Genomic DNA, 17,898 nt, shown 5'->3' with positions numbered 1-17,898 from the left:
TGATATTCATCCTCAAATGGCAAGCCCAAAAACACTAACTATGCAGTATATGGTTTTATTCTCCCATCGTACCGTGCAACTCCCTGTAGAAAAACAAAAGTCAGTATCATTAAAAACAATTTCTTGATTATGCTTGGATTTGGGGCGATTTGCTTTAAAGTAAGAAAAGAAAATCTGAAATACTTGCCCAGTCTTACAATATGTCTTACCATCTGTACTGTTGTCCCAGAAACATGAGCTGGCAGTGTGCAAACCTGCCCCGTTTTTTTGGAGTATGATGCATGTCACTGGGTGAACAAACATAAGGGTGTGAATTTGGGGGGAAATTACAGACACCGTACCTTCACAAGTATTACTGTAGTTTTAACAGCCTGTTACCATACCTATGTACTTGAAGGGCTTTCCTAATTTAGTTAGCTGGCTTAGACTTGACTCTACAATGCTTGACATCCACTGGTTGATTTTACTGTGCTGGTAAGAGCTGTTTCCAATGGTGCTTTCAACAGCCTGTTGTCAAAAGACCCCATAATACACTAGTGATTATTGCAAAGTAAAATATTGATAATTTACATTTCTAAGTATTTACTGCTACAATCAAAATAATTGAATTGATTGTCGAAGATTGACTCCATGTCTACACAGTGAGGTGATGTAGTAGATTCTTACTTCTTTAATAACTGTGGTAATCTCATCCACAACAAATGTAGTCTGTGAATGAAAATAATCAAGGTCGCAGCTTTGCAGTATGTCTGAGAGTATCTCTGCTGCATGCATTTAGAAGTAGGAATCACAACTAGAAGTTACTATTATAATTTTTGTGTCAGTTACCTCCTCAGCAGACTGATCCTCGTCCATTGCTCGATTTTATCCAGTGTTTTGTAGTATCTATAGAGACAGACCAGGGTCACTCCCAGGATAGTAATCATGGCCACAGACTCGCTGCTCCCAAAATTGTGTTCTTTATTGTTTTGTCTGTTTTTGTCTAACAAAGCAATGACTTTAACGTTTTTGTCGAGTATGTGGCAGCAAATTCAAAAGAGGGGATTTTTTTTATTACGCTTTGACGTTTGCAGCACACTGCAAAAACTGGAAAATATAGTTGGGAAATATTTTTATTTAGCTTTCGTGCATGAAGTTTTGCTTTATACTATATCTATACTATAACTCACACACTTGCATAAAAGTATTGTGCTTCAAATTTGAATAAAGCACAATGAAATATTCTGTTAATAGGGGATATATACCTTTTTTGTTTTTCTTCAACTATCAGGTCTCATTTTAACGCTTCAAAAACTATTTTTTTTTTGTTTGACTTAGTACTGTATAAAAACCCGGGTGCATGCAGATGCCCAAAGATAAAGTGTCTGACTAGTGTCATTTACTCTTAATAATTTTTGTGTATTTATTATTTAGCCATGACTATCAATTACTGGTGGTAGAATTGGTGGATTTTTAAAACGTATCACTATACAGTGATTTTTAAATCTCTGAACTGTGGGGGAATTCAAGAACCCGTTTCTATCTGCTGTTGTTTCCGGTCGAACACAGTTTCTGGTTACACCTTATTTCTTATGAATGGGAAAGGAAGTACAAGAGCATGAGTTATCGTTATTTGTGCATTTCTGCTTGTTTTTCAATATTTGGACTTAGCATATACACATTCTCGTAAGGTTCAAGTCTCATATTGGGTTGGAATAGGTACGAAGATTATCTGTTGCCTTGAATGACTATCAGACTAATTACTGGATATCTCGGAGCTAATTAACGGTGCCAACAAATAACTGCCAAGCCGTAATAATGCTGCTGGAAATTCGTGCATTACCAGTTGAAGACAAAATCTTTTACGCTGTCCTGGTCTTCTCATGGACGGTGTATGTTTGGGAGGCCTACCTCGCATATAGACAGGTGAGCATATCGTAATTGTTTATCTTGGTTGTGTTTGCGCAAAGCATTTAAAGGCACACACTATGCATTTATGATTTTCTAGACTTTGAAAAATTCATAATCCAAAACCCATCTCATCTTACATCTTTGTGCAAATGCAAAAGTAATGTACTGAACTAGACCTTGTATAAAGAAAGACACATTTTACCTTTCACAGAGGAAGATCTACAGGACAACAATGCATGTGCCCACTGAGCTGGGCAAGATAATGGATTCAGAGACCTTTGAAAAGTCTCGCCTCTATCAGTTGGACAAGAGCAACTTTGGCTTCTGGTCTGGACTCTACTCGGAGGCAGAGGGCACGGTGAGCTTCATGCCAATTTCAGTTTTAAATTAAAACTGCCTTGTGTGGTGCAGCCTTTTTCATAATAGCTAGTATTTATTTTATGTTCAGATAACTTTACACCTGTAGGTTTCAGTTGCAAGTTTCTCACAAGTCCTTTGGGAGAAGAAAAACAAACAAACATGCATGGTTTCGTTCTCATTAATCCTGGACTGCAAATCTTTATGTTCTTTTTTTTTAATGGACTTCATTAAAGATTATTTTACACTTGCATCTGTTTCTTCCTCTTTAAGCATGTTTAATTCACTTCTGTTTTGTAGCTGATTTTGCTCCTGGGAGGAATCCCGTTCCTCTGGAAAGTGTCAGGGACACTCACAGCTCGTTTTGGTTTTGGTCCAGAGTACGAGGTAGGTATATTCTCTGGAAACCTTTTTGTAGAAAAGATTGTTTGTGTGTGTTTTTTTTTTTTAGATAAGATTTCTAGAATTTGTTCTCATGTGTGAATTTTGGCCTGTTTAACAGGTAGTCCCTTTTGTTCTCAATGTCAATATGCTTTTCCTCATGTCTATATGGTGCTTTTATTCATGTTTATGTAACTTCAGCTGAATTAGACTCCTGTAAAACTGAAGGCTGGAATATACAAATCTATACAATTTTTAAAACATTATGCATGTTATGCTTGTCGACTTTGCAAATGGTGACACAAAAATCTAGGCATCACGCACTACCAGACTTTAAGTCATTCCAAACACAACAGACTCACGAAGAAACATGTGACTTGTTGCTAACAGATGCACAGCAAATGAAAACAACATGTGTCCTTAAATTGGCTCAAAATATCAAACATGATTGATACTTTCCAACTGGATGGAATCATAGTTTGGAGCTAAAAAAGTCTGTGCCCATCATACAATACGCAGTTTTCTGTCTAGCCAAAATCTGCAGGCTTGCTCTGATTTTCAGGAAATAGCATTGACTTCTTCAGACTGCAAAAATCCAGGTAAAAGTCATGTTATGTATGTTTGGAATGAAACACCAGCTTACTACATGCTTAATATTGTGCAGTATACACTGTGAAGCTGTAGGTATTATCCTATTATCACATGACCTCGTCATGTAGCTTGTGAGGGGTGTCTTGTTAACATCTTGAAAACAAAAGGGTTGTTTTCATTTTTGAGGTTTATATTCGTAAATTCGAATATAAACCTCAAAAAAAAAAAAAAAAAAAGAGTAGTATGTTATTCTGAACCTATTCAAAAGTTACTGCATTACTTAAAATGGTTTTCATTCCTTCAGATCTCCCATTCTTTGGTGTTCCTGATGTTGGCGACACTCTTCAGTGCTCTCACTGGCCTTCCCTGGAGCCTCTACAACACTTTTGTTATTGAGGAGAAGCATGGATTCAACCAGCAGGTAGATAAAGTCTTGCTCGTATCTATTTTCTGTCATAGCAGGAATAAAACTAATGGCAAGATGTACTGAAATGTCTCTATTGTCCCTTCTTTTTAGACACCGGGTTTCTTCCTGAAAGACGCTCTCAAGAAGTTTGCTGTGACTCAGTGTATTTTGTTGCCAGTGACCTCATTGCTTCTCTACATCATCAAGATCGGTGGTGATTACTTCTTCATCTATGCCTGGCTCTTCACACTCATCGTCTCACTGGTCAGTTTTCCTGGCGTTTGCTGAATGTGTTATCTGTGAGAAAAAAAAATTGAGTTGAACTGTCCCTCCCATTTTGCTACAGATTCTGGTGACTATCTACGCAGACTACATCGCCCCTCTGTTTGATAAATTCACTCCGCTGCCAGATGGAGAGCTGAAGAGTGAGATTGAGAGCATGGCAAAGTCCATCTACTTCCCCCTCACCAAGATCTATGTAGTGGAAGGTACAGCAAACCATACTCCTCTTTTTATTTTTATTAATTTCTATAAAACTATACATTTATGTGAATATAATCACCCTTCTCCTAATATATGTGCTCTTTTCTAGGTTCAAAGAGATCTTCTCACAGTAATGCCTACTTCTATGGTTTCTTCAAAAACAAGCGCATTGTGCTATTCGACACTCTTTTGGAGGATTACTCTCCTTTAAATAAATCTGGAGAGAAAGAACCAGGAACAGGAGAGGAGAACGAAGCCGCAGGCAATGAGAGCAAGTCCAAACCAAAGGTCAGAGGGTCAGAGCCAGATCACTTACAAATGAGATGAAATGCTTTTTGTTTGTTTGATTTACATTTTTGTCTGTATTCAGAACAAGAAACAGGGCTGCAGTAACCCTGAGGTTCTGGCAGTTCTTGGACATGAACTGGGACATTGGAAACTAGGCCATACAGTCAAGAACATTGTCATCAGCCAGGTGAGTTGCTGTCTGTGTGGCTGTGCTTACAGCTTAATCTCCAGTGTTATAGATTCCTACAATTATATTTTTGTAGATTTTTCCTTTCTAACTAACAGCTGTCAACCACCAAATTAACAGAGTCTTAACAAGGAAAACACGTTCTTGTCTTGTGTATTTCTCACAGCTGCTATATCAGTTGTTTTTGTCACTGCACATTTCTGTGATGTTGTTCAAGTAGAATCTGATTAGGTTGAACAGTAGCTAATAAAAAACATGAGACCAAAAGCACTGAATTTTAAGGGAACGAGGACCATAATTTGAGGATGCTAACGGCTCCCTGTTTCTTTTACAGATGAACTCCTTCCTGTGTTTCTTCCTTTTTGCTGTCCTGATCGGTCGAAAAGAGCTCTTCATGGCATTTGGTTTTCATGACACCCAACCAACTCTTATCGGGCTGATGATCATCTTTCAGTTTATCTTCTCACCTTACAATGAGGTATCTTGTGCATTTCTCTCTGAAAAATACATGAGGATTTGTTTGCTAACTATGCACATTCTACCTTCTATGTGAATATTTTTGCTTAGAATTACATGCATGACATTACAGTACATTTGCAAAAGACACGGTCAGTGTTTAGTGTAATCAAGTTGTGTATACATGGTGTTGTATAGATATACTAGATTGATTTATTAAAAGATGAAGAAACACCAAAATGCCAATTTTGGTGAACTAACTTATCTGTAAAACTTTTTTTTTTTATTGTCATGAGACAATGAATTTTATCAAAAGTACTTATTTTCTAAAACGGGGCCCAGAGAAAAACTGATACAGTATTTACAAGTACAATTAAAGAAACATTTATAAAGTTGGATATATAAAATGTAATCTTTCTCCAAGTTTAATTTGATAAAATATTTGTACTTATTTTATTGTTTGTTCAATCTGTATCTGCCATGTAATAACCTGTGAAGCTGATATGGCAATACATGTAAAGAAATCTAAATACAACCATTTTCTGGGTATTCGGATGTATCTGATCCAGTTCACCTTTTTTTCGTCCACTGCAGTTGCTGTCGTTCTGTTTGACGGTGTTGAGCCGAAGGTTTGAGTTTCAGGCAGATGCATTCGCGCGCGGTATGGGCCGATCGTCTGAGCTGTACTCTGCTCTCATCAAGCTCAATAAGGACAACCTAGGCTTCCCTGTCGCAGATTGGCTCTTCTCTATGTGGCATTACTCCCATCCTCCCCTGCTAGAGCGGCTCAGAGCCCTCACTGGACCCAAGCAAGACTGACAGCTTTGCAAGGGGGCGCCACATTCACCACTCGCTCCCCCGAGAAAGGGTCTCCGCTGGCCTCTATTGGCCCTCTGATTTCGATGCCTATTTCTCTCTCCTTCCCTCTCTTTTATTTCCATTCCTCTTAAGTGTTTGGGTTTTGCCATTTGTTTGTTATCGCCCTGGAAAGAAGTCTAAATTGTTTTCAGATGGCTTCAGACAACTCTGTATACAAGATATTAATGATTTTTTGAATCTGTGCTTGATATGGTTTTGATCGTTTTAATTCGTTTATACATTTTAACTGTGAATTGCCCCCTCCGGTTCTTTAGATCCATGCATTTTGACTTTAATTTAGTGTCATCCACTTGAACCGTGAGAGAGGAGGTTAAGACATCTCAGAAGGGCCCTTAGCAATGTATGAAACCAGGAGATTCTTACCAAGAGATTTAATACTGAGTGCCAGCTGGTGCACTTTAAATAATGTCTGTTTGTTGAAACTGAAATGAGGACTGTATGCAGTATAGTCAGAAGAAAAGAAATGGATCAGATGACAGATGTTATGGACTACCCAATGAGACTGCCATTCTGAATTCGTATGGCTCAGTTAGGCCAATTAAAATGTCTATTTTAATTTGAGTTCTTTCAACCTCTTGAAATAATTTTGTTCTTTGTTTTACCAATTAAAGGTGTTTGAACATTTGTGTGTATGTATGTGTATATATTTTTATTTTTTTTACTTTTTGTGAAATTTGAGCAACATAAAAGGGCAAAGTTGACTTTAAAAATATTTAATGAGGTTAGAAATTGTTTTATTTAGTCATTTTTTTCTTTGTGCCTGTGTGTGCAAGATGTTGCTATGACAATGTGTAGGAAAATGATGCTGTCACATTTCCCCCATTTCCTCAGAGAATTGAAGCCCTTAGTAGTAACAGAGTTGTGCTGGTGGAAACTGCATTTATGAGGATTCTGTGAGTTTTCACATTATGAATGTTCAATTCAGCATGCAATCTTGTCAAAATGTTGAACTCTCAAGGCTTTTAATGTGACTGACATGTAAATGAATAAATGCGGAGTAGCAGTGGCTTGAAGAGTCCATAGAATGCCCACCTGTTGAAAATAAGCCCTAAACCATAACAGATCCTTAAAGAGAGTTATATGGCTGTATTGTTCAAACTTACAAGGAATCACAAGGAATATGTCTTGTGACATCTGGAATGTTTGGACTGGGAAGATGAGCTTTTGCTATGAATAAAATTCAATCACTATGAATAAAACGGCTCACAACAGCTTTGCTTTACAAAATGATCAAAGAGAAAAACGTGTACATTTACGTTGCAAATAAATTAAGTTTTGATTTACATAATTTTGTTTTTCAACCCTGAGACTATTATTTTACAAATCTAAGCTTTTCTGATTATGCAGGTTTTTAATTTCATCTATAACAGTATAGTTGCATATTAAAAGTGATTGTCAATCGGCAGTAGAGTGTTTTTGAGTGGCGGTTCAGTCTTCAGATTTAAATCTCATTAAAATATCTGGTGGGAGGCACGGTTTATTGCAGGTTATCAAGAATAAAAAAATCTGGGGTGGCGAACTCCGGTCCTGGAGATCCGCAGCCCTGCAGAGTTCAGCTCCAGCCCTAATTAAAGTTCACCTGCCTGTAGCTTCCTAGTAACCCTTCAGACCTTGATTAGCTTGTTCAGGTGTGTTTGATTAGGGTTGAAGCAAAACTCTGGTTTAGATCATAAGAAAAAAATGGAAAAATAACATTTTTTAAAAATTATATTTTATATGTCCTCTGTAGTTTTTCTAAACAATAAAATGGCATGACTAGACATAAAAAATGCAAAAACAATGGGATTTTTTTTTTTTAATCAAATTTTTAGGTTTCAGGATTTTTTTTTTATACAAAACTTTAAGGATGATTCTCAACTATGTTATAAAATATATAACAAAATGATTTGATATACCATTTTGTTTTATGCAATACGTGTAAAAATGTCCATAAACTGGTTTTCCCATTAAACACAGTGCATCTATATTGTATCTAATTTGCATATTAATGTGTTGCTGTTGGGACAGCATGTTGAAAAAAGAATTCTCATAATGGGAGTAATAATTGGCCAGATTTTCATAATGTCTAATATTTCATAAGAAAATTTATATATAATTTATTTTCCTATTCAATTTGTATGTCTCCCAAAATGCATAATTAACATGCCTTTATTCCTGGTGTCCTCTACAGTGGAGAGGACACCAGGCATAACACCTCAGCAGTGCCACAGGCTGATTGCCTCCATGCCACGCCGCATTGAAGCAGTCATTTCTGCAAAAGGATTCCCGACCAAGTATTGAGTGCATAACTGAACATAATTATTTGAAGGTTGACTTTTTTTTTGTATTAAAAACACTTTTCTTTTATTGGTCGGCTGAAATATGCTAATTTTTTGAGATAGGAATTTTGGGTTTTCATGAGCTGTATGCCAAAATCATCAATATTAAAACAATAAAAGGCTTGAACTACTTCAGTTGTGTTGTAATGAATCTAAAATATATGAAAGTCTAATGTTTATCAGTACATTACAGAAAATAATGAACTTTATCACAATATGCTAATTTTTGGAGAAGGACCTGTATGATATTAGGCTATGTCCTGTTTCATAACAGGAAGTCATATCTGAATTTGAAAACCTATAACATTTTCCTGAGATGTTGCTTTATGACAAACAATTTGAAAATTATTCAAATTTAAATGACAAGGAGGATATAGAATAGATACATATGGGTCATTCTTCAATTGGGGTGGCAAATGAGAGGCAGAAATTTTAAAAATGTTTGTTTGTTTTCTTTTAATAAAATGTAATGCTATGCATTTAAAATTAGTTTAATATTATATATCAATTAAAACTGAAGCTTAATAACATTTAGATTTTTAAATAATTTGAATCAAAAACTGGTGAAACAACCACTTATGTCTATGGTGTTACCAATATTTGAAGTAAAATTTTGGTTTGTTCTAAAATGAGCAGGGATATGCAACTTTAGGTAATAATTAATAAATACAAAAATTACTGTAAGGACTCAGTTGCATTGATCATTTAAATTAATTTTTTCAAAAGAAATGCTTAGTTGTTCATCTTGGCCCCTATTTTTGCCAAAGAAGAATTGTTTCGTTTTTTAAAACATGTGTATATACATAAAAAAGGGCAGGAAAAATGGTCTGTGCTACTTTTATAGTCTTTATTCTAAAATATTACAACCACTTTACAGTCTAAAAACATAAAATTATATGATCAAATGGCTCTGAAGGAAAGAAATTTCAGATATTTTTTGAAGTAACACCACAGCCGTAATATTGCATAAACGGTTTAACAATTTAAAGTTTATTGAGCAAAATACTGAAATTCATCATGAGTAGGATTACAAGAACTATCTTCTCTGATAAAAGAACATTTAGAGAAAAACTGAATAAAAAAATATTATTAAAACACTACATAAACACTGTTTCTATCTAAACTTAATGGTGTGTCTGATGGAGTCAAGGTGCCCTGTTGTGACTCTGTGCTTTCTTGCCCTGTATTCTGCCTTGTATATTCTCCAGTGCTTCCTTGCTGCTCTTTTTCCCCTCTCTGGGAGATCTCCTATTCTCAGTCTTTTTTTGCACTGAATGTTTTTTTTAAATAGGTCTGCTGTTTCTTTTGAAGGAACTCTGCTCTTCGAACTGGGTCTGCATCTCTGCGCTGTCTATAAAGACGCTGCTTTTCAGCAGCAGTTAAACTTGCCATACCTGACAAGAGAGATACAATTATATGATTATGGCTGTCCTATGTGTTTTATTAAAAATACAACATTTCTGGTTGTATGTTGTCTGTGGAGTTACTATAGAGTCTGTGGTGTTACCAGGATAGGCAGTAACACCACAGACAAATTAGCCTAAATCCAGACTTTTCTAAAATGGAGGCTGCCATCATGATGATTTAAAGATGAGGGGATATTTTGGAGATATGAATAATTATGTATTTATCAAAATTTTGATTAAAATTTGTAAAATCTGCAAGTTATCAACATAACACCACAGACACCAATAAAGTGCGACACATGAAATTGTCAGGAATTTAGCTAACTTTAAGAAAATTATTAAGAAAGAATGTACTCACCATGCACCCCTCAGATCAACCAGCACCTGCAATGACCTTTACACACAGGAAGTAGTCCAAATAGATCTCCCCCGTTTCTTAAAGGGACGACGTCCATTGATGTAACACCACAGACATGAATTTGGGGGACACTACTTTTTTCTTAAATATTACAAAATATGTATTTTTTTAAAAAACATTAATATAATTGTACATGTTAAATCAAATCTATATTCACAATATAACCACTTTATTTGTGTTAAAAATTTTATTTTGTTGCAATTACATTCCATGATGAAACCTCTCTGAGGTATGGCGGGAACATGCATATTTTGTTACAAATGTAATCTCTCAAACTCAATTAAATATGTATTTTAAAACAAAAATGTAATTATTAATAGTGCACAAATTGTGTTTATCCTACAGAATACAAAAATGCAACAATTTTTTTTTATTATTGGTATTTAAAGTTTATTTCAACTGTTTTAAAGTAGAGGGACACCACTTGCCACCACAAATGAAGAATGACCCATATACAATGTGATATTTTTGTTTGCGGTCTGTCAGAGCATTAGTTATGGACTATACCATTGTGAGTGTCTGTAAAAAGAAATATCCTATCGGCTTGTTTTGTACAATATATATATATATATATATATATATATATATATATATATATATATATATATATATATATATATATAAAACAGAATAAAGTAGCTATAAATGACCCTATAACAACAGTGTATGTGAGTGAGTTTACACAGCGTTCATCTATTTTGATATAATAATGGTACGGTCCTGTTTCGAGTCACTTGACAGGACTGAAGTCGCTGCGTGCATGATCTCCTGAAGAGAGAATGGCTAGGTTTCTAAACCGTAATATAAGGACTTTTTTGTCCACACAGATCAGGATGTCGTCCGACCAGGTACGTATATATGAAAATTATTTTTGTCTTTAGTCTACAAAAGAAACAATAAAATGATTTTACCTGTAGCACGCAATGTCAGTCCGTTACCATGTATTTCCTCAAACGTGTTTGTTTATTAAATACGTTAAATGTTGTTTTAACTTATCAAGTATCAACCATTTTCCCTCAATAACAACTGGAGCGCTTTCAGTATGCCCTTGTGTTATGACCTCTTTGTTTACGTTCAGGATAATTCTCCATTCTTTGAGCTTTCAACTGCAAACTCTCACATAGCTCAAAGAATTGCTTAATTTGTGCATGTCATGGCAGTTACTATTTCCAGGTAGAGTAATAAACAATTCTCTCTTGTGCCTGTCTCTCCCTCTGATAAAGCTAGGAGAACTGGGCAAAGGTGCTGGGAAAGGAGGCGGTGGTGGAGGGGCGGTGAGGGAGGCAGGAGGTGCGTTTGGAAAGAAACAGGCAGCCGAGGAGGAGATGTACTTCAAGTGAGTGGTTTTGCTTGATCCCATTGTGAATTTCATCGCTCATGCTAGATCTCTACTGCTTATATGCTATTAGCAAAATCAGCCGTCTCTCAATATTTGATTCTGCTATGCGCAGTTATAAAGCTCACACAGTGTTGTATGTTTTACTCTAGAAGGTTTTATTTGGAGTTATTTAACAATTTGAAACTACTTAAAAGATTAAGTTTCCCATCCCATCACCTTCACAGGAGAAAAGAGCAAGAACAGCTGGCTGCTCTAAGAAGACACCACCAGGAAGAAATCGACCACCACAAAAAGGAAATTGAGAGATTACAGCAGGAAATCAGTCGCCATGAGGGCAAAGTCAGAAAACTTAAACATGATGACTGAGTCTTGCAAATCTAGACATTACATTTCAAAGATCATGTCCCAGACATGTTTCAAATGTGATTGAATAATTATAGATGCTTTATTTTTATTAAGCGTTTGTGATCACTGTTCTCACTTATGAAAGCATGTTATATTTCAGATATGACTGTAACACTGAAATGATATATGTATTAAATCAGTACACTTTCTCCTCTTGACAATAAACATGAAATGGTGTCTCGCATATGAAATTGTGTCTTGGTATGAATATGTTTGTTGAACAAAGCCAACAATTAATTTGAGTACCAATATTCATCTGTAAATTATAAGCTACTTATGGTTACAGTATTTAGAGCAAACTGTACCAAATGAAATAATGTTCAAATCCTATTCCTGCAGATCTCCTACAACATACATTTTAGATCAGGGGTCACCAAACACGGTCCTGGAGGGCTGGGGACTGTTTCATAAAACAAGTTTACCAAATAAGCCAGGTTTATTTATTTATTTAGATCAGGGGTCCCCAAATTATTGTTTATTTCAATTAGACTTATTGACACTTGATTTGGTTCAAAATAAATCAGACTAACTGAAATAAGCCTGGTTTATTTGGTAAACTTGTTTTATGAAACAGCCCCCCGGTGTCCTGCAGAATTAGCTCAAACGTGCCTCAACACACCTGCCTAGAAGTGTCAAGTATACCTAGTAAGACCTTGATTAACTGGTTTAGATGTGTTTGATTAGGGTTGGAGCTAAACTCTGCAGGACATTGGCCCTCCAGGACCGAGTTTGGAGGCCCGTTTAAGATTTCTGTATTATCTGACAGACCCATTTCAGGTATTTATGCTAATGAGCCAGTTAGGCTTTTAGTGAGGTGTGTTAAATTATAGGAACATTGTTGGGCCTTGCCCCCCCCCCGTCATTTGTAAAGCCCTTGTAGCACATTTGCCCTCCAGCTGATGGCAGTAGAAATAAATAATCAGATTACAAACGTCCTCTGAAGAACAGCGAGGACGTCATTTCCGATGATGTGTGAAGCCCCGCCCACGCCCCTGTCTTTTACTTCGGGCGGCCCCGCGTGTCTTTCTTTTCCCACATCATGGCGGACGGGTTCAATAAGGTGCGTTAGAGCAGCACGATTTACATTCAAATATCTCGCTTTTATTTTGCGAGGAATGTAGTATTTGAGGGCTAACGTGTTGATAACGTTACCTGACGCTATTTGCGTTATAGTGTTGTTCCGTTATACCCGGTAGAGCTACTATTTTTGGGAGAGAAATGCGTGTCTTGCTGGATGTCACAGGCCTGTAGTGATCTTAACACTCGTGGTTCTCTAAAAACCGGACTAGAGTTGCTGTCCATGCTCAGGTACTCTAAAATAAACTGCTTATGCCCTCAGAACATGTAATTGAATAGTTTGGATTCATGAAGTCGTTTAGGCCGAGATTATTAGACGTGTGCGTTTTACTGCAGTGGGCTGAATTATTGCACCGTTGTCTATTGCAGAACTCACGTCTTGCTGTTTAGCACGAAATAACCACGAAACGCATAGAAATACTGTTGATGGCGTGTTAATTAGATGGATAACACATGGTTAATGTCAGCTGTGCTTCTTGTCGATGACGAGCTCGCAACCACAGTTCAGTGTTCGAGTTTAACGACCATGAGAATACTTCGTGCACTACCATCTGAGACAAGAAGCAACGTTTTGATGAAAGCATATGGAGTTATTAATCTAACTTACCCCGTACTAATAAGAGAAATCTGGTTTCATGTCTTCATAGATTCTGATCATTGATGGCAGAGGCCATCTACTCGGTCGTCTTGCCGCTATTGTGGCCAAGCAAGTGCTGCTGGGTGAGTTTATGCTTTTAAGATGTTAATTATGGTTTGGTATTTCTATTTAAATAGCAATTTCGCATAATTAAGAACAGTTTGCTCCCCCTCATTATGAACCTTTTGTTAACATTAGATGTAATGTCGTTTTAAGAGTTGGATTGTGACCAAGTTGTTTGTGTTTTTTGTAATCATGCTTTCTTTACAGGCCACAAAATTGTGGTGGTGAGGTGTGAGGGTATCAACATCTCTGGAAACTTCTACCGCAACAAACGTAAGTTTGTTGACCACCTATAAGTATGTTGTGTTTTCAGTGCACTGAGTTTATGAATGTGAAACCATTGAAAGTTGGTGGTAAATTGGATGTTTTGTTTGCTCAGTGAAATACTTGGCATTCCTCCGCAAGAGGATGAACACCAACCCTTCCCGTGGACCATATCACTTCAGAGCCCCCAGCAGAATCTTCTGGAGGACAGTAAGAGGTGAGGTCTTTTTCTGTTTATCACAGACACTTTGCAGTGGCTACACTTCAAACAATGATGAGCACTATTATCCCGAATCTGAGCCCAGTTTGATGATACCAAACTACGGATCTGACTACTGAGTTTGAATGTCACAAATCATCTGTGATCAGTTTCACTCTTTCAACAGATGGGAAACAGATTTTCAACAGATTTTATTTTTAACAGGTATGCTTCCACATAAAACCAAGAGGGGTCAGGCTGCACTGGACAGGCTGAAGGTGTTTGATGGCATCCCTCCTCCTTATGACAAGGTGGATTATTCTTACTGTTTCTCATTTCGCAGATAAATACTGTCGATGATGATTATCATCTGCCTTGTTTGACTATCAACTGAGAACATACACTATTCAAAACTGAGACATCTTTGCTCCTGGAGTTAGAATTTGGCCTTTTCTTGTGGTTTCTCATCTGCATTTGTTTTCCACAGAGAAAGCGTATGGTCGTCCCAGCTGCTCTCAAGATTGTGCGTCTGAAGCCCACACGCAGAGTGAGTTTTTTTGTGGAATTGTCTTTAATATATGTAATTGCTTTTTGTCAGTGATGTTTTTCCGAAAGAAGTATGAGTTTAACGACCATGAGTCCACTTCATGCACTACCATCTGAGACAAAAAGCATAAGATTCCTTTTACCCTGACTGTGAAGTCCAGAATGCTTGAAACACCAAGATTTCTGCATTTTAATTCTAGTTTTTGACTTTAAAAACCATGTTGTGCCCCTTGGCAACCTTTTTCTGATCTCTCGTTCATTGTAGTTCGCCCTGCTTGGACGTCTGGCCCATGAAGTTGGCTGGAAATACCAGGCCATCACCGCCACTCTGGAGGAGAAGAGAAAGGAGAAGGCCAAGATGCGCTACACAAAGAAGAAAATTGAGATCAAGCTGACCAAGCAGGCAGAAAAGAACGTTGCGAGCAAGATCTCAAAATATACTGAAGTTCTTAAACAGTATGGTGTCCTTGTTTGAGCTATCCCTGCAGCCAGTCAAAATAAATGTTTATAGAAACTATTCTTGAGTGAATTGTTTCTTTGGCTTAATTTATAAGTGGTGGTTTTTCAAATGGCATATTGGTGTTGTAAACATGGTGTCATGATTAAATATTTACATAGGGTATAGGAGTAGATTTTTTTTATTTATTTTATTTTTTATGGTTAATCTGTTTAAAAATGTCCCAATGTTCACTCAAGTATTTTATGCTATATATAAAATAATATATAGCATATATTACAACATTCATGTTAGTATTTGGTTAATTTAAAATAAGTTTACTGTGTATACTGTAACTATTAATTCCTATGAGGCATTTGCAAGTTCCTAATACCACCTCTGTATATGCGTGTATATTTGGTGCATGTTAACTAAAGAGTTTTTTTTTTATATATATGCAGTCACGACCAGTTGCACAATGTCGTACTTTATTTTAAATGCTTTTCGGTCAGGAGGAGACTTCTGGACCATTTGTGCTCCTCGAGAACATTAGAAAGCTATGAAAGGATATCTTAAAATCCTGTCAGAAAAAATCTGCCACGAAATATACATAAACCACATCTAATTCAAAATTAGTATTGGCATTAACGTTTCCTAATTGCTAGGTATTTCCGCGTAGGGTCTTTTATTTTGACACTAGACAATTCACGTGACAACGCCTTTCAGACTGAAACATGGCTTTTATTACAGAGGATCAGTTCACTGCTTTGCAGCTGCTTTTAAAGGTATGCAATATAAGTAACTGATAATATATTCTATGCAATGTCTCAGTGTCTGTTAACTAGACTAAGCTTTAGTGTATTCTGTCACTATGTACTATTCATTCAGGCTCCGTCTAAAGATGCAGTCCGGCAGATCTGCACAGAGAGTTACCCAGCCGGAGCCTTCAAGTGTCAGTCTGTAGTAGAAAACACTGCTAATGCTCTTTCTGTGTCCAATAGTGAAGCGATGCAGGTGGGTTCGTGCCATTTAATCGATTTGATTATATATATTCCAGCTCCATTGTGTTTAAAATTGTAGTCGGTTGTATTTTGGTTGAAAAAATGTCCGATAATCAAAGTGTGTGTGTGTGTTTGATGTGAATCAATTATTCAAAATGTTTACTGGTCATAAATGTGACCTAAATCAAAAGTAAATTTTAGGCACAAATGTTACCGATGATTCGATTGAATGGATTAATGTTCATTATAAAGCATACAAAATCATTTAAATGTTATTGGTGTTAATATTTCCTTTATTTTTATTCATCTACAGTTGCTGACAGCTTTTCACATGCTCTCGCATCATGTTGTGTACCAGAATTTAACCTCTCCAGAACAGATCCTGTCAATTTTCCCAGAATCATTCCACTCAAACCTGAAAAATCTGATCACCAAAATTATTTTGGAAAACAGGTGGATATAGGCCTATCTCTCATATCCTTACAGAAATCGACTTGAGTTATTTACCCTGCTGACTAGTTTATAACCTATTTTTGTTGTGAATATCTTTAGTGTCACATGGAGAAATGAAGCTTTGTCCAGTCAAAGTGAGTGTGATATCTCGAAATGAGGTGCTAATACAGTTTTCATCGTATCACAAGATGGTTGATGACATTGTGCTCTATGCTTGTGATCCATAATGAAACCATTTTGGTGCTGTGAAGTTACGACACGTGTGTTTATAGTTTCACTGCCAAAGCTGATGGATTTGGAGTGGCGAGTGGACATGAAAACGGCTTCAGATTCCTTGAGTCGTATGGCTGTGCCAACTTGTCTGATGCAAATGAAAGTAAGCTGCAGGCATATTTTATGCTGTAATTTATATTTATGCTCATCAGGTATGTATAAAGATATTTGTAATAAGAATTAAATATTGGTTTAAAACCTCTTTGTAACTGATGTAAATATTTTTATTCAAGATTTAAAGTAATGTTTCAATAATCCTTCAAAAGCACTCTCACATCTCTGTGTATGTGTTTGCCATAGCTCCAGGACACTCCTTGCATTAGCGGCGGTCCAAGTGAGTCCACAGTTACAATGGAGCTGAGTAAAGAGACACTGGACACCATGATAGACGGTTTGGGTCGCATCAGGGACCAGCTGAGTGCAGTGGCAAGGAAGTAGATCTGAATAAAAGATGTTTCCCCGACACCTGTCTGTGGACATTCAGATTGATGGACATCGGAAGGATGTCCAAAATGAAAAACAAAACAATGGACGTCGAATGAAAAAGAATTGTATAATAGGTTAACTGATTCAGTATGTAAAATGGAGTTTGCTCTTGTTTTGATTTATGGTTTGTTTTCGGTTTATTAAACTTTGTTATAGAAAAATTGTCCCTTTCTGACATTTTTTCCATTGCAGAACTACTTTTTATTGTCATGGAAAATTTTCACAGCAATAAACTGAGCAAAATGCTAATCAAATTTACATAAATTTACTTAATGAACCTGCTATGTACTTTTACTTTACTTGCATGACATACAGCTGGAGGCCAATAAATACTCTGTTAGCTTGAGTGGGTTTGCATGCATGTGAAGGGTTGGTCTGTTTTTAGCATGTTTACCACTGAGACACATTAAATGCTGTTTCTGTTACAAGTGAGTTGCTCTACTACAACATGGGAAGTCATTTCGGTGTTATCTGATAATTTTATGCATGGCCACGAGAGAAGCTGTAAAACTTTAATATCTTTCCTGAAAGTGAGAAATATGACTAAATAAAATTTTGTGTGTGTGTGTTGAAATTAAGAATAGGCTAGACTATGCTGAATTCTTTTAACTGCAATGTTAAAAAAAAAATTACCAAGGGGAAAAATAACAAACTAAGAA

The 17,898-nt window shown here is 36.5% G+C and overlaps 5 protein-coding genes across 6 annotated transcripts; 4 read left to right on the top strand and 1 right to left on the bottom strand.

Moving 5' to 3' along the window:
- Window positions 1–9: 9 nt before the first annotated feature.
- dynlt1a (dynein light chain Tctex-type 1a) lies at window positions 10–855 on the bottom strand (the record flags this gene model as incomplete). The annotated part of the gene is made up of 5 exons (XM_079443152.1): window positions 10–83; window positions 210–287; window positions 384–507; window positions 667–708; window positions 829–855. 5 exons carry the CDS (start codon window positions 853–855, stop codon window positions 13–15), a joined length of 342 nt encoding a protein of 113 aa, XP_079299278.1. The 3' UTR covers window positions 10–12.
- Window positions 856–1,544: 689 nt separating this feature from the next.
- Window positions 1,545–7,322, top strand: LOC306886188 (CAAX prenyl protease 1 homolog). Its single transcript, XM_079443119.1, has 10 exons — window positions 1,545–1,905; window positions 2,102–2,248; window positions 2,548–2,634; window positions 3,524–3,640; window positions 3,737–3,889; window positions 3,972–4,113; window positions 4,218–4,396; window positions 4,479–4,583; window positions 4,918–5,061; window positions 5,634–7,322. Exons 1-10 carry the CDS (start codon window positions 1,798–1,800, stop codon window positions 5,856–5,858), a joined length of 1,407 nt encoding a protein of 468 aa, XP_079299245.1. The 5' UTR covers window positions 1,545–1,797; the 3' UTR covers window positions 5,859–7,322.
- Window positions 7,323–10,779: 3,457 nt separating this feature from the next.
- Window positions 10,780–11,988, top strand: LOC306886241 (ATPase inhibitor B, mitochondrial). Its single transcript, XM_079443192.1, has 3 exons — window positions 10,780–10,908; window positions 11,284–11,396; window positions 11,624–11,988. The coding sequence occupies exons 1-3, from the start codon at window positions 10,840–10,842 to the stop codon at window positions 11,763–11,765; spliced, it is 324 nt and encodes a 107-aa protein (XP_079299318.1). The 5' UTR covers window positions 10,780–10,839; the 3' UTR covers window positions 11,766–11,988.
- An 828-nt stretch (window positions 11,989–12,816) lies between these two features.
- Window positions 12,817–15,107, top strand: LOC306886080 (large ribosomal subunit protein uL13). Its single transcript, XM_079442953.1, has 7 exons — window positions 12,817–12,864; window positions 13,529–13,601; window positions 13,789–13,854; window positions 13,961–14,062; window positions 14,270–14,355; window positions 14,532–14,591; window positions 14,856–15,107. The coding sequence occupies exons 1-7, from the start codon at window positions 12,844–12,846 to the stop codon at window positions 15,063–15,065; spliced, it is 618 nt and encodes a 205-aa protein (XP_079299079.1). The 5' UTR covers window positions 12,817–12,843; the 3' UTR covers window positions 15,066–15,107.
- Window positions 15,108–15,733: 626 nt separating this feature from the next.
- Window positions 15,734–17,815, top strand: LOC306886079 (COMM domain-containing protein 9-like). 2 transcript variants are annotated; one of them, XM_079442952.1, is made up of 6 exons: window positions 15,734–15,811; window positions 15,915–16,040; window positions 16,341–16,480; window positions 16,580–16,614; window positions 16,753–16,856; window positions 17,054–17,815. In XM_079442952.1, exons 1-6 carry the CDS (start codon window positions 15,761–15,763, stop codon window positions 17,189–17,191), a joined length of 594 nt encoding a protein of 197 aa, XP_079299078.1. In that variant the 5' UTR covers window positions 15,734–15,760; the 3' UTR covers window positions 17,192–17,815. The 2 variants fall into 2 exon arrangements, with proteins under 2 accessions (XP_079299078.1, XP_079299077.1); XM_079442951.1 differs by having other exon boundaries at window positions 16,732–16,856; window positions 17,054–17,499.
- The last annotated feature ends 83 nt before the right edge of the window (window positions 17,816–17,898 follow it).

This window comes from Barbus barbus, assembly GCF_936440315.1.
Source record: "Barbus barbus genome assembly, chromosome: 20".
In the NCBI taxonomy this organism is placed as follows: Eukaryota; Metazoa; Chordata; class Actinopteri; order Cypriniformes; family Cyprinidae; genus Barbus; species Barbus barbus.
Note: the sequence above shows the minus strand (reverse complement) of the source record. Positions and strands in the feature narration are given on the sequence as shown.